Raw genomic sequence first — 27,491 nt, 5'->3', positions numbered from 1 at the left:
AAAGGCCAGACTCATAAGTGATCCAAAAGGCAAGAGTCAGGTTTTAGAGATGGCTAATAAGTGGAAAAATATGGGATGGAAAGAGATCCTAGATGGCAATTTGCTTTCTGAGTAACAGACAATAAGAGAAGAAAAGAAATGTAGCTGAGACTAAGGTCATACAGAAGCTGGCAAAATGTAGGAGGGTAAGATCAGGGATGGAAAGAATAACACGCTTGCAAAAAGCTGGAAAAGTGGGAAATGCTGACTTAAGGATTCAAGTTGGGGATCACACAATCAGAAGGCAGGCATGCAGGGAGATGGTCAGCAGGCAGCACTTGTGGTACATAGTACAGAAGAGATTATAAAAGAATATCATATTCAACTGCAGGATACAAAACAAAATTAATTGCAAAGCAAGACAGGGAGTGAATTGCTGGTAAAGCATTGCAAAAGCATTTATGAAACTCATTAGTTATGGGATAATTCAGTTGCATAATGCTGTTGAATAGCATAACCATTTTATATGTTAAATATACATTTGATGATCACTGTACTGTAGTTGTGACAGTGTGGATGTCTTTAATTTGTTTATTTCTGTAAAGCTAGTGTTGTAGATGTCTTTTCAAAGCCCTTAGATTTAATCCTAGTATTTGTACAGTTTATACTTATGCTGTGTACCATAGCAGATTAACATACTTTATTTGCCATAAGTATAGTAGGTAATGGGAAAGAAAAAAATTGACAAAGATGTACCTATTAAAATCTTGCCAGCCTCACATAAATCTCTTATGGATGTGCATCTCCAACTGGCTATTTCCTTACTTTTGCGTATGATTCATTATAAAGCCTAAAAGGAGTTATATGATTGTTAAGACAGAAGTGGAAAGAAAAGAAGAACATTAGAAAAAGTCATACAATCTTATTAATATATATTATATGCTACAATGAAATCATTTCTACCTAAGTATAAAATTACCTAGATAATAGATCTATGAACAATGAGAAACGATGGAAAATATGTTGTCTATTGTACACTGCTGTAAGAAAGTCAGATTTATTATTTTAAAACCCTTACTTTTAATTTTGTGAAAAGCCCAAATAGTGCTTCATTTTTAACATTTAAAGTTATTAGATAAAAAAAATGTATTTTAACCAGTTTTATATCAGAAATATATAGTCATTGTAATAGAATTATAGGGTTGTAAGGGCTCATCTACTTCAACCTAACAAATTTGCATCCTAGGCAAATGTTTATTCAGATGCTTCTCTAAAAACCTCTAATGAAGGAGGTTTTATTTTACTTATTAATTCCTATATGAATTTTATTTCACTAGACATGGTCTGCCGTATATTATGAGCCCAAGTTATTTGGGGTTCAGCAGGTTAGAAGTGTTTATGCTTTTACTGTCTTGAGTAAAATCAAATATTTAAGGCCCTAAATGAACACACTCATTACACTCAGAGCTTTGGAGAATTTTGTAGCCTGTCAGGTCTCAGTTGTTACCGAGTGCAGAATTTTTTCTTTGCTTCTGTTTGGCTTGACCGCTGCCACTGCCTGGCTAGGGCTGGGGCCAGGGCCAGAACTAGGGCTGGAGCCATTGCCATTGCTGCCTAGCCACGATTGGGGCTGAAGCCACTGTTTGCTCCCTGCCTGAGATGTAACCAGAACTGCTGAATAGGGTAAGCGGTGATGAGGGGCAGGCAGGTGTGACAAGTGGCCGGGAGTAACAGGTAGGGAGGCAAGGGAGTGGTGGCAAGAGGCACAGGTCAGGCTGCCTGCTCCCCTGCTACTGATTCCCCACCACCACCATGGTGTGGTGGAGAACAAATTTAGCACAACCCTCCAATAATTAGATTCTGTACATGGAAAATTATAATAAATTTATGTTTATGTTTATATTTAACAAACTAATTGTTGTGGGGTCATCTTAAAGTTGAGGTGATCATGGATTTGAGTAAATATAGAAAATAACCAGTATGACCCATTGCCAGCTTACCCGTCACCTCCTCCTTCCTACAATGAGAGTTCTTCAGGCTGACTGTCTCAAGGCATATGTTCTGGCGATGTGTCCTCGTGCTCAATGCTGCAACATTCTGCACTTGAGTAATTATGTTTCTTTTTCCTTGGAAATCCTTACCTTGTGTATGATAAACAAAGTAGTGGTAAAAATGTTATTAAGATTGCAAATTCAAGCACTCAGAGCTAGGCTTCACAGGCATTCTAATGTTTCCTTAATTGTCCTCGTGATCATATACATTATGATATGAACTTTAAACTGATTATCAGGTATCTGAGCTTTCCTTTTTTTCTGCAGAAAAACACAGATTTCTCCTTTAAAGGATAAAAATATGGATTTTCCTATTTGAAGCAGGAAGCAGCTCTCTGCAGCCTGGCAGTTCCATGCTGCAACAAGCTGCTTGCAAAAAGGATGCAAAACCCTAAGCCCTGTCTGGAGGGCGAGAGGGAGAGGATGAGGCTGAAGCTGGGAGCAGGACCTGAGAATCCTTTGGCCAAGGGACAGGATGGCAGAACGCGGGACATACATGGGCACTGATAAGGCTGGGGTGGGGCTGTGGCTTAGAAGTGAGGGGCAACGGTATGGGCAGGGTCAGGGCACCAGCATGTCAGAGCTGCTGAGTACCACAAAGCAGAGGGGAGGACAGCTACATTTGGACCCAGATCCTGATGCAGGGGAGGAGCTGCTGCCAGAAAGGAGTGAGTGGGGAGTAAATAGGAGCTATGAATCAGGAGTGAGGGGCACTAGCAGGGATGGGGGAGCTGTGGCTTGGGAGTGAGGGACACCAGCATATCAGGACTGCTCAACACCACAATGCAGCAGGAGGAACAGCTGCATCTGGACCCAAGTCCTGGTGAGCAAAGGGGGCATAGGGAGCTCTGATTTTCCGTGATAAAAAACCAAAATCAAACACCAAAATATATTGGTATTTTAGGTATTTAAAATTTATTTTATTATAATGATTGAGGCAATGGTAGGCTTCCAAATTGCTTTAAAATTTAAATATATCAATAAAATAGTGTGTTCAACAGATACCCAGACTCATAGATTGTAAGGCTGGAAGGGACCTTGGAAGATCATCAGGTCCAGCCCCCTGCACCAAGTGGGAAAGACAACTGGGGTCAGGTGACCCCAGCAAGGTGACTGTCCAGTCTTCTCTTGAAGATTTCCAGGGTAGCTGATTGCACAACTTCTGGAGGGAGCTTATTCCACAGTCTGGATACCCTAGTTTTTCCTAATGTTAAGCCTGAAATGGTCTTCCAGGAGTTTGTGGCCATTACTCCTGGTTTTCCCTTTGGGTGCCCTGGTGAACAGTTGCTCACCAAGCCCCTGATGTACTCCCTGAACGTAGTGGTAAGCTGCTACCAGGTCTCCTCTCAGCCTTCTTTTCTCAGACTGAAGAGTCCCAGATCCCTCAGTCTTTCCTTGTATGGCTTGCCTTTTAAGGCTCTGATCATACAGATGGCTCTTCTTTGGACTCTCTCAAGCTTATCCACATCCTTGTTAAAGTAGGATGCCCAGAACTGGATGTAGTACTCCAGCTGCAGTCTCACCAGTGCTGAGTAGAGCAGAAGAATCACCTCCTTGGTTTAGCTGGAGATGCATTGATTGATGCGTGCTAGAGTATTATTTGCCTTACTGGCTACAGCATTGCACTGGCATATTCATACTGTAGTCTGTTGTTACCCCAGATCCCTTTTATTCGTGGTGCTAGTCAGTTTGGTGCCACCAAGCCTGTAGGTATGTTGGGGGTTGCTCATCCCGAGATGGAGCACTTGACATTTCTCAACACTGAACTTCATCAGATTCCGATCTGCCCAGCTTGCTAGCCTGTCTCAGTCCTCCTGTAACTGTAGCCTATCTTCAAGCATGACCATGCTTCCCCACTGTATATAATTCATTTTAATTGCAGAAAACCATGGATTTTGGGGGTTCAAATCAGAGAATTTGGGACTTTTTAACAGAGAAAACCAGGATCCATGCTGATTATTACATACTAATTGTTGGACTCCCAAATAATACCAGGCACGTTTCTCCTCAGTCTTGATCCCTTTCTATTTGTCTGTGACAATTTGGCTCTGTTCAAATTCTGTTTTCTGTCCGTACCTTCTTGTTTCAGTTACATTCTTTGCCTAGCCAGTCTCAGTCTTCACACCCTGTCCCCTTGTTCAGCAAGTCCTAGTATTGTCCCTCTTCTTTCCAGTTCCAGTCTGATTGCCCAAGCATTCCTATTCCCCATATAACCACTTTCCATCTTCATTGGATCCAATATTAGATCTCCATTGTTGGGCTACTTGTACAACATGAGTATTACCCCTGCTTCAACTTCTTGTTCCAGTCTCTTTGCCCAGTCTCAGCTATCCATCTGCTCTCTCCTGTTTTCCTCCCTTCCTTCTCCCATCTCACTGGTTCCCAGTCCCAGTCTCTTTGCCCAGCCACTCCAAATCTTCCCCATCTCCTCTAGTGTTGATTGTCATAATTTACTATCTAATTTACTACTAGTTCATTCCCATTTCTTTCCCTAGCTCTTAGTCCCAGTGTCTGTCTATCTTGATTCCCAGTCTCCTTGTCCAAACACTTCTAGTCTTCCCACAAGCTCCCAATCTCCCTGTCTAGCCAGTATGGGCACATATATGACTGTTCAATGCATTCTAATTAGAATGCATTGCAACAGACACAATTAATCAAGAATGCTGGAGCGTGCTAATTAGTGTCATATGTATTCAGTATCCTCATGCTTCAAAGTGGCAGCAGGGGCACTTTAGCTAAAGCTCATCAAATGAACTTTAGTTAAAGCGCCTCCACTGCCATTCTGAAGCATAGGATGCTGAGTACATGAGACGCTGTGGGTGCTTTAATTAGAGCAGCTCTGGAGAGCTGCTCTAATTGAAGTGCCCGCCCCACCCGAGCCCAAGTGTAAAGATGCCCTACCAGTCTACCATTGTACCCTAACTTTCCATCCCTCTCATACTCCCACTCACCACATTTCCAGATTTTCTTGCCTGTGCCTTCAAACTGGCAGTTTTTCCTTTCATACTGCTTGGGAATATATACAAGATTGGAGTCCTTGACCCAGCAAAACTTTGGAGCAGGAGCCCAAAGCTACAGTTTCAGGGAAAGTCCTGCTCCGTCCTAGATGGAAGCATGCTTGTCCTGGATGGAAACTTCAAGGAACTTTGCTGGTAAAATCTAAGAGATATGTAGTGAGCAAATGCAATTTTTTTCAGAGATTATAATTTAGCCAAGTTTGGGTGGAATATTTATGCAGATGGCAAACATCGAATCACTAACACAAGGTTATTCCAGTGCTGAATTAAATGTCCCTTCTTCAAAGCATGGAGATGCGAAAGCTTTTCAAAGGAAATGTTAATAGAAATGTTTAATGTGAGCAAATTTGCATACTGATCTCCCCCCTCACCCCTCAACTCTGCTCTCAATAATTTTGGCTAAAATCCCACCCCCCTTCTGAAAAAGGTACAAAATAAAATTTTCCAAAAAAAAAAGGTAAAGCTGGCAAAGTTCTAAGCACATTAATGCAATCTTAATAAGAAATGATGTTTGTATCCTGAATAATACTTCCTTGAAGTTTGGGGGTGGAGGGTACATTTTTTCAAATTTAAAGGTAAACTTTCTTATTGACTGACCCCTCTTTTAATAATATGCCATAACTAATTCTGGTGTTATCATGCATATTTCATTTGGCTGCCTGTGCATATTGTGATGCAGTGCATGTGCTCTTCTAGTGTATAATAAAATGTTTATTATTTCCATATTTAGATACAGAACAATTTTTTCCAATAATGTGACTTGTAATTACTTAATCAGAAAGGTTATATAAAATAATTTTAGCAGTAGGGGGGTTTCTAATGAACTGATAATAAAGCAAAGCTTTATCACGGTCTATTTTGATCATGATAACCAAATATTGGCCTGACCTTATCCAGGAAACATTCAGAATAACCAAACTCACTTGATTCTTGGATGAAAATACTTCTTTACCATTTTTTTTTTAATGAAGTGAATGTAGTACTTGTGAAAGGTTTTGGATTGACAGCATTAGAGGCAAAAGTGTGCTATTCATCTACAATACAAGAATATTGTAAGTAATGGCAGTACAGACTTTCTTCTACTACATTGCCAATTTGTCTCAAACCTATTCTAGAGGATTGTCCTACTTACCACTGAATTTTCTAGTACTAGACTACATGAAACAAGAGAGAGAAAAATGTTAGATTTCTGAAGTATGGTTTTGCTTAGTGCATCCTTAACTTCTGTACAGATTGTGTATGTATTATATTTTTATCTAATATATACATTTGTTCTAAGTATTGTTTTCATTATTGATCTTGTATTGCATTAGCAGTCAAAATATTGTTTTTAAAGAGAGATTAGATTTCTGCTTCAAAATATACACCATTTCTTATAAAATAAGCAGTAACCTTTACTGTTCTAATAAAAAGTGAAACAAATATAGGTATAAACAGTTAAAATGTTTTGGACTAGAGCTTCCTTTAAACAAGAACCTCAACATTCAGTCATCAGCCAACCTATTAAGAAAAATCAGTCAGTCAGGATAGCCGCCTACACTTTGATGTGTTTATTCTGACCACCTTACAATCAAATATCTGCCATTTTTTACTATTCTACAGTATTCCGACTTTAATGACTCAATACATAGTATAACAAATGTATTTCTGTTGCGTGCTCACAATAAGACATATTGCACTTCCAAAAAGAGTCTTGCTATATTTCCTGCTGCCGTTGATAAAATAGATATGCATCACCTACTTAAAAGTACAGCACATAAGCTAAAGACAGATATGGAGATTTTTATCTATTAAAACAAAGGAAAATTGTATTAAAATAAAGAGAAAATGGGTTTTGCATATGATGTTTAGTGTTATTTTCTCTCATATCTCCAGTTTATTCATTTTTTAACTTGTAACTTTGTTTTGTATGTAGAAGAAAAGAATATATGAAGTGTACAACTTCAAAAATATCTCCTTTGCTATTAAAGATAATTTGCATATTTGAAGGAAACCTCTAATCTAGTCCATTTCGTAGTTTGCTGAGGGTTTTGATACATCTGTTTGAAACTGAAGCCAAAAAATAATATCTATATCTATCTTTCTAATGGTTGTATTTCTAGTCTTCTTTTTGATAACAGATGTTTCATCTTTCCTATTCTTCCAAGAAGAAAAAGGAGAACAAGCATATACAATACTTACATTTTAGGGAATAATGTGATCCCACAGGGTACAAAGCAATGACAGGAAATAGATATTCAATCCAAACAGCAACTGATAAACAGATTAATCCACAAGAACATAATTCTACAATGTTCTGATTCATAGATTCAAATTTTCTAGTAAATATCAAGTGCACTGTCAAATTCTAGGTTTTGTTGTTATTTCTTCAAGACAATTAGCATGATTTTAACATCACTAGGTTCTTGATGTCCTTAAAAAACTATGTGATTGCTATCATATAATTTCTCTCCCCCCCCCCCGAATTAGTCAGGGTTTTCAGCATATGCAGCCATTCACAAATGTCAAGTCAAAGCAAACTTTATAGACTGGAGGGAAGATAGCAAATAAAGGGAAAGGAATTGAGAGAGAATAGGAATAAATAGCAAAAAGAGAGGCTGTAAAAAAAAGTACCAAGGTTTGTTCATCTTTATTCCTAAAGAGTAAGAAAATAAACTGCTTTTCTGTATTCTTAAATCTGACTGTTTTGTTTTTCCTACTTTTCAGTTGCATACTGTCCCACTGTAGAGCATAGGAAAATGCCAGTTTTCAGTTTTCATTCTTTAGGTTGCATCAGTCTGAGGTGAGCATGAGGCAATAACATTTGCAAACCCTGTCGTCTGGTAATGTAAATGTTCCTTGATCTATTCATGAATTTACTAATTGACATCAGCAAAGAAGCCATCTAAAGATCTGGTTTTCAGAAGTAACAGGGTGTTACAGCATCCACTCTTACCGCATTCACACACAATCAATGGGTGCAAAAAGAAGGGCACTTTTGAAAATATGGCATGATAGATATCCCTGAAAACAAAGCCATGAAAAAATGGTTTTCCTTTTGGAAGATGTCTGTTAATTTAGAGTTCAGTGCTGAACTACAGCGAGTTTAGTACCCCTCTACATTGTCTTTATGTGGTTGTAGCTTTACAATACAGGTAGTTTTTTACCTGAAGCCACTTACTCTGTAGACTGAACCCAACTCTATAGCAAGTTCATTTTATAATTAGATCAGTCTGTATTCCTTCCCACCCCTCCACATTTGTGCACTGATGCAGAAGCAGCTATATCAACTTCCAAGCACAGTATGTTGTGTTCATACCCAAGAATGACTGATACAACTGGATGCACTACATTCATATCTGATTCTTAAATGTGAATAATGATTTCTAATTTGGTATCTTTTTAGGATAGTTTTTTGCCACTGAATATTAATTAAAGTCTTGCTTTAGTTACACAAAACTGCATTTAATTATATGAACTGATGTACTGATTATATTTAACAGAATAAAATAAATCGAGTAAAGTAGAAGTGCAGGCTTCATTATACATTTGGGAGGAAACAGATGTAATATCTCCACTGCTTCATGATAAACTATAAATGTCAATATGATGTAAATCTGTTTTTATTTTACAATAGAATCCATTAATGAACTTCAGGATACAAATTCCATCATCCTTTTTATGTGCGTCAGTGACTTAAAATGACTTGATAGCACCGCTGTCCTGGTGTAAAGAATCTGAGGAGAATGCTATACTTGAAATTTTGATTTTCTCTGAATATCTTGGGGTACTTGCAGATGGGCACTGTACCCAAGCTGCAGCCATGCATCTTACTTTAAGCCATATGATTGTACATCAGGAATGGCTTGTGCACATGTTCTCCAGTGCTGGGAGCCACGCCATGAACTCAATCTCAGTAACTCAGGGTGGAGGGAGGGCTAGCAGGTCTGTAGAGTGTGTGGGGGTTGGAAGTGTTGGGGGCAGCTGGCATGTCTATAGCGGGGCTGGGGAAGTAGTGGGTCTGTGGGTTGGATGTCTGTCTGAGGGTGGGAGGGTTGTGGGGCTAAGACTCCTTGGTTAGGGAGGGATAAGAGGAACATAGCCTGGAGCTATGGAAGCAGCTTGGCATTCCCAGCTCTAAGGATGTGCTCCAAATGTATACAGACATTCAGTAGATTTGACTAACCCAGTGGTTCCCAATCTCTGATATAGGTACCACCAGTGGTACACAGACAACCTATCAGTGGTACGCATTAACAGATTTATTATAATGACTTTATATGACAAAAAATTTCTGGTATAACTTAAGGTTGAACTGAAAAATTTGCTGGTGGTACTTAAGGTTGTATCATTTTAAATTAGTGGTGTGCAATCTGTCAGAGTTTGGGAACTGCAGGACTAACCCATTCCAATCTAACTTAGTTCACCTCCTCAGGTGAACTCATTTAGATCAGGCTGGTCATTTTTTGCCCAGTTTAACTTCCTCAAACATCTGCACAGATAGACATGTAGATTGACCTAAACCAAGTTAGGTCAGTCTAAATGTAACATCTGCGCATACGCTTATCTGTCATAGGCCCTGTGCAGGCATTACATTTCTACCAAGAGAATCACCACTCTCCTAATAGATACTACAAGCACACAAGCATTTTCAGTTTCTCCCTGGAGATGCATTCGCCCTCCAAGAGAAGATTTTCCAGGTGTTAACCTGCAATATCTCCCTTGTGAGAGAAACTTTATTGAAAGAATGAACACTTTTATGTTTCCCCCCACCTCTCCTGGACCAGGGACTGAGCTTAGGGAGGCTGTCCCCAAACCCAGTTCTGACCCTGTCAGCTTCCCCTTGCTCACCCCACCACCTACCTGCATGGTTAGGCAGTGATTTAAAAGCCAGTAGGGGTTGGAAGTGGGCTCAGGGAAGCTTTTTTATCTCAGATCCTTGCACTAAGGACTTTAAATTTTGCATGTGCCACCCAAACTGGGGGCACAGACAGTGATTTAAAAGCCCATGGAGCTGGGAAAGTTCTCCCTGAAGCAGCAGGACAATGCTTCCCACACTTCCCCAGACCAGGAACTGCCCAGTCTGGGGAAAAGACTTGGGCTTCACCCTGCTCTGCTTCTGCAGTGCCCTCCCAGACTAGTCTGTGGGAGGGTAGGGGAGCAGTGGAAAAAGACTCCCTCCACATTCCCCAGACCTGGGATCACCCTGAGCTCCAGAAGGAGCAGGGAAGAGGGGGCAGTTACTGTCTGTATGTCTGTACTGGTCCCTGTTCCAGAAACATTAGTAGCAGTGGAAATTCTCAGAAACATCTACTGCTAGAAATGAATGCCTGTTCTTGCCAGTAATAAACAATAACCAATTAACTGGCTTGGAGCTGGCTTCTCTACTTATGTCTTCTTCATCAAGGGAGAGCCCTACTTCCATACGCTTGAAATCTATGGATTAAGGATTTCAACCACACAGTAGGTATAAGATGTGAAATAAGAATCAATAAGTTTTCAGAGGGATGTCACTGGTTAAGTGACAAAAACCTTGTGATAGTCACTGAGAACGAAAAGTCAAAGGTACATTTGAACCTGTCAGTTCAACACATTTCTGTTATCCCTTTAGGGGATATCATAGAACTTGACACCAACATTTAAGCTTTGAAAATTATGAGCTCATCTATTTCAAATGGGATGTCATATGTTCCCAAGCCTTTGCCATTACTTATGATGGAAGACAGGATGATCACTTTTTTGTTCAGATATTGATATTGCATAAGCTTATTTCTTTTCTTTTCTTTTTTTTTCCCCCTGTTTCAGAATGAAGAACAAATTTTGGTATTTTGAGTTTGGCACTTCTGAAACTTTCTCAGCCACCTGCAAGAAGCTGCATGAATCTGTAGAAATAGAAGTAAGAAACTAATTATTGCATGTCATGCTATGAAATGTTACTGGTTTGACTGAAATGTTAGGGAGCCAAGGGTGCAGAGTGCCTGAATCCAGCAAGACAGAGAAATGCACATACTTTTGACCCCAGATCCCAAAATATTATTTTTATCATGTCTATTTGTGGTGTAGCCGTGAACATTGGAACAAAGTTCAGTTTGATGATTAGTGAAGTCTTAATACAGTGGAAGAGGGCAAAAGGTGAACTATGCCATTAGAAATCAATAGGGAGTGTGACTGGGTCAAATAGAAAAATGAAAGACTGTTGGAGGGACTAAGAACTGCTGCAGGATTAAAATAAAAAAATCTTATTATTTCTAGGTCCCAAGTTTTTATAACCTTTAAAATTAAATTCTCTAAAATTGTACTTACTTTTCTGAATAAAGGTTAAAGAATACATTTTTGGAATCATTCCCCTTCATCAACTATCTTTTCTCTCTGCTGAAGAGGCCATCTTATCATTGTGCATCAATAGTCAGCTAAAAAGACAACCTGGATAAATAAGGACAGAATAGGTACAAAAGAAAAACTACCTCCAAACAAGGGGACTAAGCAGTTTGTGACAGAATTGACTGCATTAGGTAAACCAGGAGCTGCCATTTCTATTAAAAATGTAATGTGAAATAGATTGTATTTAATATAAAAATGGTATTTTAAACTACTAGTACGTAAGTAATAATAATGAAATTGGATAGGCACCTGGCTGGGGTCTCCCACCCCTAGTGCTCATTCCTGCCCATGACAGGGGGTCAGACTCAATGATCTGTCTAGGTCCCTTCCGACTCATTGATTCTCTGATTCTTTTCTTCAAGAATATTTAAATCCTTTTCTCTTCTGAATTAATTATAGAGCATCTAACGATATTCTTTTGGAAGTAACGGAATATTTGCCACTTACCAATGAGCATGAGAGCTCAAAATGTGTAACAGAAAGCCGTTAGGATCCAGTCCAAAGTCTACTGAGAACAACTGAAAGATTCATATTGACTTGGACTTAATGGGCTTTGATCTTTGCTGTTCTCCAAGCACCTGAATACTAATACTAAGACTGAAGTCAGGCACAGAACTTGCCTAGTGTGTTTGGTGGAAGTGCTTGTGAAGGTATTTTGTTGCTACCAAAAAAAAATTGATGAAATTGCTCTTTTCTTGAAAGCTGGAGTATTTATAGCTGTTCTTTTAAAAGCAGAATTTTAGTATCTATTCTGCTTTCTAAGGAACTGCTTCATATTCGGTTCTAAATGCAATCAACCCCTGAAAAAATATTTTACTAAACTTCTAAAGAAGCGACTATCTGATTTGTTTCTGAATGTGGTCCTGGAGTCTCTCTCGCATACATTTTAATAGAAAGAGACAAAGAAAACAAGCAGGTTTTATTTCCAAGGAACTACTTTCCATATAGCCAAAATTTTCTGTAAGACTTGTTTGTGGTTAGATTTTTTTTTTCTTAACTAGATGACCATAATATGGGCTACAATTGTTATAATCTTGCAGCCTCACAATTATCCTCTTGGAATGGCACTGAATCTCAGTCTTTTATGTATAATACCACTACTACTAATAGCAACAATAGCCATTAGAATGTAACGCTATAACATGCACTTGTCCTTAATCACTTTATGCTTGCTGGTTAACATCATTAAGGCTAAAGAAAGGTATATGACCAAACCAAATAGAAACTAACCTCGTTAATATGGGTGACAGGAACAAGTAATTGCAGTCATTGCCCTGCTGATTGGGTGCACCAGTAATGCTTAACAGTGTATTCATATTTGGTTTTCCTTTGTTTTATGTCATCAGCATTTGTGTTTACAATGTGCTTTTATCTGGTTTGTAACCTGCTGCCCCTTGCTTGAGGATATCATTGTACGTGAGAACTTGGTGAACAATACCACATTTCACTTTGTGTGTTTTATTCACAAAGAGCTCATTTGCCAGAGAGCCAAATTTTGAATGAACAAAGCCCATGAAGATTAAGGATCTATATCTCTGAGCTGGGAAAATGTAAACAGGCATTCTATGGGCAAATATTTGTTCATCTCTGTATTTGATTTCTAACCTAATCAAGCATGGCCTTCCTATTATGCAGTCCCATAGCCTAAGTCCTGTATTTCTGTTTTGTATGAGAGGCGCAGTCATTTTTAAAATCTTAACTAACAAACTAGAATCCATGTGTAAGTTACAGGAAGCGTCACCAGTTCAGGAAAGCATCGTATCCTAATTGTTGTCCTGAATCGCTTCACCTTCATAACTGCCTTTAAAGAAGAAAGCCTGCTGAGAGAAGTTAATAGATGGTATTATCTGGCACAATGCTGCACTTGTTTAGACTGCATAGTCTTTATGTCATTTATTTTCAGGAAGCTGAATCAGACATTATGGCCTTAATGTAAGGATAATCTAAAATGTTCCCAGGCTAGTGAAAAAGCTAATGTAAAAGCTAAGGCTCAGAGAGGGGCGGAGGGGGGGAGGCTGAGGTAAAAAAGGAGCTAGAAATAAGCTACTATTAATTTCTAACTGTCACAGACATGCTATGCATGAAAAAGCATGCTGTTGTATTAGCAACACCTTTACATTATGTGAAACAGAAAAAAATGGGAAGAAAACACATCTGTGTTTTGTTATTTTAGCATATGAATGTGTTAGGGCAACGGAAAGCTACCTGTCGTGCAAACTTCTCGTCTGTGTATGAACAAAAGAAATCCTCCTTTACTAATTTTAAAAGTAACTCGTCACTGTGGGATTCTGAGGCCTAGTCAAATAATTGTCTTAGTGTACTACCTGCTGTGTTCAATATTGAGTGAAAATGGAAGCCAGGCCTCTGTACCATCTTATTTCACAATTCTTCTTTTATTTAAATAATTCCAGTTGGTTTGGGGGACGCCAGACCTTTATAAATTAACAGCAGGGAAATACCAAAGGTGTCAGATTGCATATTTATCATCTTTTTCGTGTAATACTTAAATATGTATTAAGAAGTGACTGACATAAATTAGGCAGATTTCAGAAGCCACAGGCCGTGGCTTGTAGAGGACCCCCTTCTGCTTGACATTTCATCCTTGTCAAAGATCAAATTATTTTAATTTAGGCTGTAAATTATAAGGAATGAAGACTTCTTTGTGGGAATTCCCTGTGGTAATCTGACTTTTGTTGTTACTGCTGCTTGTCAGTGTGCAAAAGATATAATATGCATGCAAATAAGGTTAAAAAATATGTACTATCTAATTATCCAGCCAGTACATTCCACTTGAAGACAGTGGGAGGCCTGACACACAGTATGTGTTTGATTCATTGAGGCCTGCAGGGTATTTACACAAGATTACTTTTAATTATGAAATTAATATCTGTTTATCTAGAATGTATAGTAGTAAGTGACTATACACATGAGCAGAATTTTTTAGTAAAATATGTCATCTTAATGTTTAATACATATAAAATATTGGGAAAAACATGATTTTTTCCCTCAAAAATGATACTGAAGTCATCACGTTTATCGAAAGGAAAAACAATCAATACAGATTTGCACTTTCTGTTATACTTGTTGTCACAACTGCCAAGTCATTTCATGATGTGTCATTGCACCTTGCCAGCTTCCTTCTATGGATATTATCCACAAATTTAAACCTTAATTTTGGAAGACAAACACAAAAAATACTGTGACTGTCCTCTCTTTAGATTTGTAACATTGTTAGAATTTAAAAGGTACAGAGTCTGCTTTAAGTATGGTTCTGTTTTGTGCTCTGGTAGCTTTCATATAAATGAATAATGAGGGTGTGGGCAGTAATAATGATATGTGACTATCTCTTGAGTTATAGTCTTTTTCATGTTAAAAGCCTTAATACAGGCTTAATATTAAGCAGAGAGAAACTGACAGTGACCCATAGAGCAGCAAGCTGCAAGATGTCAGTGAACTATCACTGAAGCATAATGAATTATTTTTCTAGTTTTCACCCTGATAATTATATATTGGAATTGCAAAATAAAGCCTGTATCCTTCAATTTACAATGTACAAGTGGACCCCTGCAGCCCTAAAGTACCCCTTTAAACATGCAGACATCCATGGAAAATTGTAAATTGCAGGATTAAGAGTGAATACATTTAATATATGCTGTGGTGTTTTTGCCTGGATATCTCCACAGTTTAGCTGTTTTGTGTAGCATAAGGCTTTCATACAGATGCCACAGGAATGTGGATACTACGGATACTGGATGGCTCTGTGAATTAATATGTGGATAATGGTGTCTTTGCCTTTTACATAATAGGTTCAAAAGTGATACAGGGTGTATTAACCACTTTTTTTCCTGTTGTCCTTGCCCCCATCATGCCTTCCCCATATTTGTAGTCAGTGTTTTGCTGCCGAATGGGCTGGCAGTCTCTGTCTGATTCCTAAGGGAAGGGGTATGGCTGTGTTAGTAGCACTTTGCCTCTAGACGAGATAGTGGGTTTAACTCCAAAAACAGACTCATACCCAATGCTGTCATACCATATATTACTTAGAAGAGGCTTTGGATAAATCCATCAGATGGAATGATAAATCAGGGCTCCCAGTTCAATCTCTTATAAGTGAAAAAGTCCTCTGGAGGAATAATTTAACAAGTAAATTAATAACAACATATTCTGTGAAGCCTAATATTTCTATAAAGAACAAGGGAAACATACAGTGATAATGCAAGCTGCCCTTCAGTAACAGGCCTCAAACCTGAAAAGACAGCAATGGCAAGAAATATCTGTGTCTAGTTATCTTTAGTTCAAAAAGGCCTTTCCATCATAACCCGTGCCCCGCCCCCCACCACTGATGCTCTCTTCTGCCCAAAGACCCTGCTAACAAAATGAAGCATATGAGCCTAAAAGAGTAAATTAACACAGCATTTAAAAATTAAATATTAAAAATCCCATTTAACCCCAAAAGGGAAAGATGCCAGAGACCGTGTAGTCCATCTGGGGATTTCCGTGATTAGTGGTAATATATAAGGGCCTCAAACACTAAGGTGATGGCAACCATCATAAAACTTAGAGAGTGGGTTTTTCTCGGGAGCAGACAAAAGGACTGCAAACTATTATGAAGGTAGGTACTTTAATATGGATATCTGTCCACTAAAAGCTGAAGTAAAATCATAAATACATTTAAGTCAGGGCAATACATGATCATCAAAGAACAGCCTTTCACTACCCAATAGATCCATATTTAAGCAAGCAACCTGGGAATCGGTACTATTAGTATAGACCAAGATCTGTTTTCCTGAATCCCATCTCACAGCTCCTTTCTTGTGATAAGTATATATTAGAATTAAACCTTAGTTTTGGAAGAACACCTTGGAAGTAGGCATTCTACAACTGTAATAATGAGAAATGGAAGAAAAACATTTGGTAGGTAGAACATTTTGATTTTCTCTTTCTCTCTTACTGCTTTCTCTCTTTATTTCCTTCTCTCCCCGCCCCCCTTTGTGAATCAGTGTGATGGAATTCAGCTAGACTTAATCAATATTTCTCTGGAAGGAATTGCGATTCTGAACATTCCAAGCATGCATGGTGGATCAAACCTCTGGGGAGAGACGAAGAAAAGACGTAGCCATCGTCGAACTGAAAAGAAGAGGTCAGATAAAAGAACAACTGTCACAGACGCCAAGGAATTGAAGTTTGCATCCCAAGGTAAGTCTTTGGATTAAAATGATTATCTGATTCTGGAGAGTCAAATCACTTACTGGTACTATATTCCTCTTGTGCTACAGCAGTGTATTGGGATAATCATGGATATACTGAAAATTGCACTCTGAGTACCAGCAAACCTATCCTTTTTTAGAATATCACATGGTATGCAGACTAGATAAAGCAGGGAACATAGTTTTCTTCTGCTTTATTCAGTATAAAAGTGCTTAGTTTTGCTGGAGCCAGCTAACATTTACTGCAAATGCTAGTATACATACAACTTGGTTTAGAGGATAATAATTTCCTTTCTCCAACAAACTTTGTCTTCTGTGCCCAGGAAGCTTGCCCCATCATGGTAACAAGGAGGTGACTCTACAGCACAGTGGTATTTTCCCCCCCAAAAATATATGATGTTCTGCCATGATTTTTAAAGCTATTGTTCATTACCCTAATATGATGTGTTTTCACACTATTACCTGAGCATGAGATAAGAAGGTGTATAGCACTGATCTGGAAACATGACACATCACATCAGCACAGCATGCTGATATAAATAAAGTATAACAGTGTCTAGAGCAGAGAGATAAGCAGCCTTTTGTAGCATGCCAACCTATTCTAATGTAGGTTGCTATTAGGGTCTTGTTACATGTTAACTTTACGTAGCTCCTGGAGCTCTGAATCCCTGGATTATCCACACATAAACACTTAAAACTAGTTTTAAGCAGTCTTTAAATGGCTTAAAGTTACACCACTCCAGCCTAGGTTTATCTCTGATCCATATTGCCCAGCTCATGTTACACTAAGTTGTAGCCACTTTAGACTACACCTCAGTGTAAATACCCCACCAACCTCACTGGCCCAAATCAGGCCAGTACCCCCACACCTTCAGCACCCCAGATCCTCATTCACTGCCTGGTCCCATGCCCCTCTGTACACACTTACTTGTGGCTGTCCACATTCTCTGGCCCCAGGGGAGCAGGTAGGGAAGGGTTAACCTGCCTGCCTGGACAACACCACTCACCACTGCTGCTGCTGTCTGGGCTGGGCTCAGCCCTGAAAAGAACAGCAACCTTGCAGTGGTGTCAATGGCCCCTGCACAGACAGCACAGGCTGCTGGTCATGGCAGGGGCTATGTGTCATGGCGGGAAGCATGTGGGAACAAGTAAGTTGGGAGGGGCAATGGAGGGGAACACTGAGTGGCAGGGGAAACCCAGAATGCGGGGGAGGGATTCTTGCCTTTCAGTCTTCTAGGCCCCTGCTGATCTGAATATGTGACTGTTCTAAACTCAGGCTAGCACTAACACTGATCAACATTTGTGCAGCTTGCAGTGTGACATGTAACAAGGCCTTTATTGCACCTTGTCAGCAAGCGGTGGGGGGCAAATGGTCTCCAAGTAAGTTGAGGACAAAAGGCACATACACCAGTGTGTAGCTCATCGGTGACACATGGGGGGGTGTACGCGGGTGCATGCACCCCCTGAAAGAAGCATTGCTGATGCTGCCGGAGGCGCCTGCAGGTGGTCACCACTCGCTACCCTGCCTCCTCGCCATTGACACCACCAGCAGCGTCTGTGGGCGGTCACTCATTACCACTGGCTGCCACCAGTGCTGCCAGCAGCATCTGCAGGTAGTTGTCGTGCCCCCGCCCCCTCCCCCAGCCTCCAGGGCCGCATGTCATTCATGGTGTAGCTTGTACTGATATTGTTTTATCCTTGATTCTTTTAGAGGTAGTGCTACTCTGGATTGGGCATACCCCATTCTAGGGGGTTATGTCTTCTGTCTTCTCTTTGTTTACTCTAGTGAAGAAGTCATTTATACCAGTATAAACATTAGGTATATCTGAGTTGTGTCCTGAGGCACAAGGACTCTGGGATTGCTGAAAGAGTGTACACAGTAGCAGCATTTGCTGTGCCCTTGAGCATGTTGCAGGATGTTCTCTTTAGCTTCCAATGTCATTTCAGCCCCAGTATCCCTATCACCCCTCCCTGTCAAGTCCTGAGTTTTCTATTGCTATAGTTCATGCCAGTATCCCTTGATTCTTGCGTACCAGGAGAGAAAAGAGTCAGGATTGAGTATGGCTGAAGTGTAGTGACGGCTTTATTTCAGTTTCCCTTTTGTATTGCCTTTGTATAGCTTAACAAACAAAGGGATACAGTGTCCTTCACCTCTCGGGCCGTGATTCTATCTCTTTGTGATGAAAGTTATGATGAAAAACTACTATAATCTTTCAGTTGTTACAAGATCTGTATGGAATGAAATTGCTTTTCAATCTATTTGGGCAGTGGATTGGAGTCCAAATTTTAAAAAAATCACCATTACACTTTTCTTAACACAATTGTTTACAGTCTTAATGAATATATCAAGGAATTTAGTCTGTTACATTAACCTTTTAAAGGTGGTCCCTTCATTTCAGTATTCAAGAATATTGTCACATAGTGCAAAGAGCACTGTTATGTGGATAAACAATGGAACTCTGTTTCCAGTGCTGATCCAGTGTCTTTCACAAGTCTTTTAGTATAGTTTAAATAGTTTAAGTCTAAAGTAAATAGTCAGTGGACAAACTTTAATGGTAATCAGATAGAAAACAAAATAATGTGCTAAGAAAAGAAATGTATTTTAAAGGTTCTAAGATTATAAAACACATATTTTTAATTATATATACACATGTAAAAGTACTTGACTATGGTTCTTTTAAGTCTGGAATTTATAGACAAGCCTTGGTTAGGTCAGGTGAAAAGTTTCAATCTATCGGCTATCAAAACAGCTGACTTCCTGTCTGTTCTACGACAGTCTGATAGCTTCATTAGCTTCAGAAGAGTATATGCTTGAATCACATTTTGTTATAGATGAGCTTTGTTTTTGATTTTTTTACTCCTTAAGTCTCTTTAAGATTCTTATTTTTAGATGGGAGCAAACATTTCACAAAAATGTTAAACCATGTGCTGAAATTTGTACTGCTGGGTTGAGAACGAAGATAAATACACACCTGCATGCTAATCTCTGTTCCTTTATTTACATATTCTGAATAAATATCCTTTCAGCTGGTTTTATGTCAAACACAGAATCTAATCGCTAGACCTAACTAAGCACTACATTTATAAGAGACTATTAGCTAACCTAAGGGCTTCTTGCTTTTCGAGGATGTGTATTTGATTTCTGTGAAAATCTAAATCTCTCAATTATAACTTTGAATAGCATTTGAATTTGTGTTTAGAGCAGTCAAAAATAGCATTGCTACTATGTCAACTAAACTCTGGGTCAATTTACACTTCATTCTACTCCCTGCTCTCTGCCTTTGTGATGTTATAACCTGACCCAAATAATGCACTTTGGGGTGAAGCTTGGTATACCAGGTCTAAGTCCAGGAAAGATATATTTATATCATCAGTACTTAAGGCTTCACCGTAACTGAGCAATTTGTGTAACCTGTTGCATCACTTCCCTGCAGCAAGCCAAGAAGGAGATTGTGAATGAGAGCTCAAGGGAGGGAGTAAGTTGACATCCACTTGTCCAGGTGAAACTAGACCACCTAGTTTATTAAAATGGGAGAAAGTTAGGAGGCAAGAATCAGCCCTTCCTGCCTACCTGCAAGTAGGTACTATTTCTCACAGTCCAGTTTCCCTTTCTGTGTTTCTGTACAGAGTGAACTTATCCCAATCGAGAAAGTAAGACATTGCCTTACATCTCCAATAATCTCTTGTGCAACTGCACTAGCCAGGCCAATGAACAGGCTGATGATAACTGTTTACAAATAATTGCACAATTGACTCTGTGCAACAGACATTAACATTTAAAAGCTCAAAAGGCCACATTTTTCATTTTAGGTACCTGAGTGCAACTTGTATTGATTTCTGTAGGAACTAGGCATATTGGAGTGTGAAGTTAGGCACTGATTGTTTTTTTAACTGGAAAATGCAACCTGGATTTAACATATAATTTGTTTAAAGGAAACCATTATCTGTAATAGACTAAATATTTTTGTATTTTTTAATCAAAGCTGATATTGACATTTTTATTTTGCCTCCTGTATATAAATAGTATAACAGTGGTGCCCTGCAGACCAGATGAGTGGGGTGGGGCTGGTCCCCAGGTTGGATTGAATACTGAGAGCCAGCACACTGGGAATGCGTCCTGGAGGTCCAGCACCTTCCCCTCCCACCTCTGCATGCAGGGATTGGTCCCCAGGGGTTCAGCACCACCCCTTTCCACCAGGACTGGTCCTTGGGGACCTGGCATCACCCCTTCCTACCCCACCATGCTGGGATTTGGTCCTGGGGGCCCGACACTGTCCCCTTTTGGCCCCCGCACGCTAGATGGGACCCTGGGGCCTGGCACCATTACCATCCAGCCCTGCATACTAGGATTGAGCACCCAATTCAGTGCCCAGGACTTCCCTCAGGTTCAGAAGCTTGGTGGAGGGGGAGCAGTGCCACCTCTCTCCCTCCACTAAATTTCCTACCTGTGGGGAGCCCCTGCGGGCCATGGGCCGACTTGAGCATCTCTGGTATAGCATGTTTAAACAAAATGCTAGCATAGACATTCACACAATTCTTAGTACGTTTGAATTAAGAAAATATTGGTATATTTCTTACATACAGAATAATCTACTTTTCATTAAAAAAAACTAAATACAGATTTATTTAAGAGTCTAAAAATGGAGGCATGGTCAGCATGTTGATTGTGCAAAATTTTCACATGCAGCATTTTAGTAAGATAGGTCCCCAGCATTTACAGAGTTATGCAGTGTCTGTCTGCTAGTGGGTTTCTAGGTCCAAGATTTTAGCAATGACCATGAATTACCCTTAAACTTTTTATTTGATCTTTTTTTCTTTTTTTGGACAAAAAGCCAAAAACTGGTGCTTTAGCAAAGGTTAGTTGAGACCTATACATGTAAATACCACTTTTCTTAGGTGATCCATCATCAGTGATCTATATTAATTTTTCCTTCCTGAAATATTCAATTCAGTCCTTACACCTTTCATTTTCTTATTTAATGTTTGTGATAAAGAAATATGTTATCGTTGGACTTGCACTGCCAAACTTCTTTTGTGGGGGGGTGGAAAGAAAGACTTTTATGTCCTAGAGTTTATTTACAGCAAAGCTTGCAAGCTCTTTACAGGATGAAGGCATTATATTATAAACTCTTCACAACATGAATAGTACTACTTCTGTATTTTGTACAGCACTGGGTATGCTGATTCTTAACAAAGCATTAATGAAAAGCAGAAGACAAATTTGACAAAAAAGTTGTAGTGAGTTCTTCAAGACATGTTAGATTAATTCAAGACAATGCATGTCCGAGCATCTAGATATTAGCTGAACTCACAAGCTGATTCAATAGCTCTGGGTGGAAATGTGTGTTGATAACTGCTTTATGAGTTTCTGAATGGAAATGCGAAAGTTGTAAAGAAGTAATATGTGTCAAGGCAAAATATTCACCAGTAAAAATAAAGGAACCTTTAGAAGCTTGGGAATATGATCAGAGGCCCCAAAACACAACAGCTATAAACAAAGTGGGGGTAGTATATTTGTTGCAGTGAGGGAACAAACCTATCCAAATGGGTTCCAAATAAGTGATCTTTGTGGTCCCACAAAATCCTTTAGTCTAGAAGCTTTATTCTTGGGGACATTTTTTTTATGTTAGTGAGTGGCCTGAGAGGTTTCATTGCTGTCATGCATCTCCAGATTTCCAGTGTTAAAACATTGTTGTGATCAGAGACATAATTAGGAGTTTTGTTGCTCTGGGCAGGGAGGAAGGGTAGTGGTGCAGAGTGCTTACCTCCTTCAACTGGAGCTGCTGTGACAGCATGGGCCTTACCTGCTGCCATGGTGCAAGCTCCCTGAACACAGCATGGGCTCCATTTTGGTGCTGCCATTGTGGTGCCCCCTCAAAACTGGTGCCCAGATCTGGTGCCCCATACACCCAGCCCTAGTTACACTGATGATAATGATTTTCAACATCTCCAAAGTTGAATAAAGATACATAAAAGAGGCAGAAGCTGCATTCTAGGGTGAGCTTCACTGTAAAACCTTTCACTGGGAAAAAAACTTTGGAATCAGTCAAAACTCAGGTTATCCATATTAGGGAGTTATCCATGCTTTCATATGCATAATATTATAAAGTTTTAATTGGAGTCTGGAGAAAATACAAGATCGACATGCAGGAAAGAGGCCATTTATCCAGTCAGTTACAACACATTATATGCTCTGCTCACCTTTACTCTTTTCCTTTTTGTTTAAGACATTTTTTAAACAAAATGCAACTATCAATCATTCTTTCATAAAACAGAGTTGCATAAATAAAAATAGCTATTATATTTCAAAACCATTCATTATTATACTTCATTTACAAAAAATGATGTGAAGATAGCTTTAGCACACAAAAAGGATTTATACAGTTCCTTAATTAATAACTTGACAATCCTAGCTAGGTATTTGAGAACACATGCTAAATATGTAGTTTGATGGAAATGGACAGTCCTGCTATTATCATTTTCACCAAATGTATTAGTTAGATTTGTGAGTTATTTAGGTTAATTTAAGGAAAATAGTTTTAAATTGGCTAAATATAACTACAGTGTCTGTTTTAGAGCTATAGATGATACATTTGGCATTCAAATTCCAGTAAGCAGAAACATTTCCAAGCATTTAAATTCAGTGACTAAATCAATTAAATGTTGAAGCAAGAAAATAATTACATATTGCTAGGAACTGGGCTAAACCTCACTGAAACTGAAGAGGTGGGGATATAAACACCACCTTTCACTTAAGATAGTGTAAGAAACAGTTACACTCCTTTATGATCCCCAATAGCTAAAACAATAGCAGTCTCCATCCCAAATACATCCATGTGTCACCACCCTACAGGCACCTGCAACGCACATGTGGGCGGAGGGGTTTCACTGGCTGCTGTTATGTGGAGACTTATGTGTCTTTGAAAGCGAGCGAATAATACCAAAGGAGCTAAAAACAAATGGAATGCCGTACACAATAACAGTCGAAGTAATAGCTTAACCCTAAAGAAAAACAGAGAACTCCTGGACTGAATGCTGGCTAAAAGAGTATTGGAACTCTGACCAAAAAGAAAGTCCTGTGCTCAGGAAAAATGGATTTTATACATTCTTTATACAGGCTTGCATCAAACATAATTGGCTACATCATCAGTGTGTCCTCTTAAAGCAAACAGAGCAACCCAAAGTACCCAGAGCTCTGGCTAATCACTCAGGTCAAAAAAGAGAAACCATTATCATTCCTAAATTTATTCACACACACACACACACACACACACACACACACACACACACACACACAAAATGCAGCAACAATATATATAATGTTCTGATGAAGAATGGAAACTTTTCATCTTCCATATATATCATGTCTAAATTTATGTATGTAAAAATTTAGGCATGATATATATGAAAGATGGAAAGTCTCCATTCATCAGAACATTATATACACTGTTGCTGCATTGTCTTCACTGACTGTACATAGGGTAGTAAAAATATTTAATGATTGACAATTCAGAGTCAGGGACCCTATTTTCTACTTTGTTAAATATATAGCATTAACGATATTGCACATCTTCTGCAGAACCTAGTTCTGTACTGTTTTTCCAGGACCTTCCCTATACACATTCATAAATTATAACATTGCATAATCTTCAAAAGTTTTAAAGGCTTTATGTGAATACCTTTGGTTTTGCAGTGTCACACAAGCTTATATGAATATCTTTGGTTTTGGCATATCACAAATTTGTCTTTTCTAGATTTCCACTATTTGCTAGTTTTAAGTTGTCTGTCTGAAAATTGTATGAGAATAGCCTACTACATGATGTTTTGGCATTTCAGCTTCTGGCCTTGAATGATGTGAGAATACAAAGCAAAGCCCATAAATAATTAAATTAATCCCACAATCCAACTATTTCCACAAATGATAATGGAGCATTGCCATATTTATAAGGTTTGAATACAGCATAGGTAGTCAGTTCTATTTTTATTTGAATCACTATCTCCCATTTGGGATAATCCTCATCCAAAATGGACACAGTTTAAGTGATATGAAGGTTAATTTGGGTTAAAGAATGAGAGGGCTGCAAAGGTAATAAGTAAAATGAAGGAAGGAGAAGGAATAAAAAAAGAAGGATGATCCCACTGGTCCAAAGTTAGGAGAGCAGTAAGAGTAGGAAACACAAAGAGCAGGAAACACAGCTGTCATCAGCTGGTGGTGTGACCTTTGATAAAATATGTTGATTCCTGGTCTGGTTATTTTTCATTAAGGACAGAGTTGAATTATAGTGAGGGGCCTCATAGTTTTTACCTTGGAAAAGTTTACTGGGAGTGATTTGATACAACCATATGCCCCAGTTATTGGTTTAATTTTGTTTAGATGCTTAATCTTTATCTAGAATTTATAACTTTCCTTTTTAGAGCTATTCCTTGTAGGTTTACTGTTGTCTTCAGAGATCTTCATTTTGATTTTTTCATAATGAAGCCTAACCGTGCAGATATTTCAGAGTATCAAGTCAAGTAAGATCTCGCTGTTCAAATGAAATCAGTACTCTGCTCTGTATTCTATTTTTTCAGTGATATCTCAAGAGTGTAATGGCCTCTTCTGCATGGTTTCACAAACGAAAAGTGTTAGGATACTAAGTTCACTACATTGAACACCCAGAGAGGAATCTACTCTGTATTAGGCACATACATTTGCTATTCAATTCCTGGGGAAAGTTAGATGCCTAAGAAGGGGATTCTTAGCAGCATGCTAAGCAAAGAACTGAGAAAGTCATCCAATAGAAAATACTGAAGAAAAGGATGCGTCTTAAATTCTGCCCTTCTCTGAGCCTTAGGTACCTATACCTGGGATGTAAAAAAATTCTGATGCCAGATTGGGATTCATAACTCAACCTTTCCCTAGCATTAAGAGACTATGTTTTTCCTTTCAGTAACCTAAGAGGACAGAGTCTTGTGGTTTAAAGAGCAATGGCAGTGGCTGTACTCTCTTACATAATAGCTCAGTAGCTAAAGGACATATTTAAGATGTCAGAGACTTGATTTTTATACCCTCCTCAGTATAAGGATTTTCTAACCACATCTCCCACCTCCCAGAATAGTGTTATACCTACCATGAAGTCTGTTTAAGCAGTGTCACTATGTAGGAAAGAATTCAGGATTCACTGAGTGAAAGAGGAAGCGCAAAAGCATGTGCGACTCAGTACCCAGTGAACAGGGCATCCACATGGGAGAGGGAAAAGCAGAGTTCTTGTCCTTGCCCCAAGGACTTTTTCTGTGTTTTACCCAATGCCCGTTAAATGGAAAATACAGAAATAGTCTTTGGAGCTGTCAGAAGAATACAGGGCTCTCTTCTCCCGAGTGAGTGCCCTGATCACCAGCCTATAAAAGCCATACTTCCTCTCTGGCCAATGGATCATGAATTCCTTCTGTAAACTGTCATGGCTCCAACTGGAGGAGTGGAGAGTGGAGAGTTGTCCCAGAACAACCCGAGAACTTTCCTGGGAAGTGAGAGAGGTTAACTCAATCTGTTACCATGCTTAGGTAGTAAATTAAATACCATGCACTTCACGTTCTGAGGTCTTAAGATCTCTTTATAATTGTTTTATGAGATCATTAAAGACAGGACTGCTCTCCTCCTGAGACAATGGTATCCTCTGAAAAATATATATTTTTCCCCTTCCTTGTTGTGCTCTATGTCATGCCAATGTTTCTTCTTGGATATTACCTCTTCATTAAATCAGTGCTGAAGGATTCCACAACCCTTACTCATATTTTTCAGTACCTGAAAAACTGAGCCCATATTTTGTAAAATACTTAGTCCTTTAGAATGCAAATCACTCTGCAATAATAGCAAGATATACATGATGATGATTAAGAAGTAGTAGCCTCTTGGTAATTTGAATGGCAGTCTTATTTGGATTTATATTTATAAAGCATGTATGTGTGTTTCTGTGCAGTGTGTGTTATGGTAGAAAAAACAATTTTGTTTTATTTACAAGGCAATTGAGATTGTCATTGTATTATACCTTTTGGTTCACAGAACATTCATTTTCTTTCAAGAGTTATTCATTGAAAGAGGATAATTATGGTGTATTTCACAGACTGCCAGAAGGAAAATGTATCTCTGAAAAGTTTCATTTCCCTTAAGTTGCTCATTTTCTATAGGAAGACAGAGCTATTAAATAACATATACATGACAAAGATTGATTAAAACGACATAAAGGACTATCTTATGTCTAAGTTACATGCATAACTTCCATGATTTCAAACATACTCGAAGTAATCTATAAAAGGGCTAAGAAAATGTGTTTGTTCAAGGAGGTTGGTGGGCATGGGAGGAATAACATGTTACCCACCCACCCATACGTAGGAATTGAGCATTTTCTCACACTAAGGGCCTTGTTACACATTAATTTTGGGCAGCTCCTGGACCTCTTAAGACCTGGATTGTCCACACATTAACACATGCAACTAAGGACCATTTAGGTAGCTTAAAGTAATAGTGTTAAGGACCTTTTAGGTAGCTTAAAGTTATGCCACTTCTGGACAGGTTTCTCTCTGATCCATGTTACCTGTGTGGATACCTTTATGAGTGTTATGTATAAGTTGTTACGTTGGCCTGGGGATTGCAGAAGGTAATGGAAGAACACAGCAGAAACATAGTCTGAGTACTGCTCTCTGAACAAACAAACTTTATCATTTTATAAACTTCTTGGTCTTTTGAGAACTACACATTACCCAGCTTGTGTTACACTAATGTATAGCCACTCTGTGGTACCCATGAGTATAAACACCGCCACCCCCTCTCTTGATGGGTCAGATCAGGCCCACTGCCCCCTCTGCCCCCCCTCCCTGCCCCTTCATCAGGCCACCATGCCCCT

The 27,491-nt window shown here is 39.0% G+C and overlaps 1 protein-coding gene across 2 annotated transcripts in view; it reads left to right on the top strand.

Moving 5' to 3' along the window:
* The window catches only part of DGKB (diacylglycerol kinase beta), a 742,837-nt gene that overhangs the window by 589,449 nt on the left and 125,897 nt on the right, over positions 1-27,491 (top strand). For both annotated transcript variants that reach the window (XM_019508504.1, XM_019508505.1), the window contains 2 exons: positions 10,832-10,922; positions 16,405-16,600. In XM_019508504.1, the coding sequence (XP_019364049.1) occupies positions 10,832-10,922; positions 16,405-16,600 (287 nt within the window). The remainder of the gene's footprint in view (positions 1-10,831; positions 10,923-16,404; positions 16,601-27,491) is intronic.

The sequence above is a fragment of the Gavialis gangeticus genome, unplaced genomic scaffold (assembly GCF_001723915.1).
Source record: "Gavialis gangeticus isolate Ggan-Ray unplaced genomic scaffold, GavGan_comp1, whole genome shotgun sequence".
Lineage (NCBI taxonomy): Eukaryota > Metazoa > Chordata > Crocodylia > Gavialidae > Gavialis > Gavialis gangeticus.
This window is presented reverse-complemented; position numbering and strand designations above follow the sequence as displayed.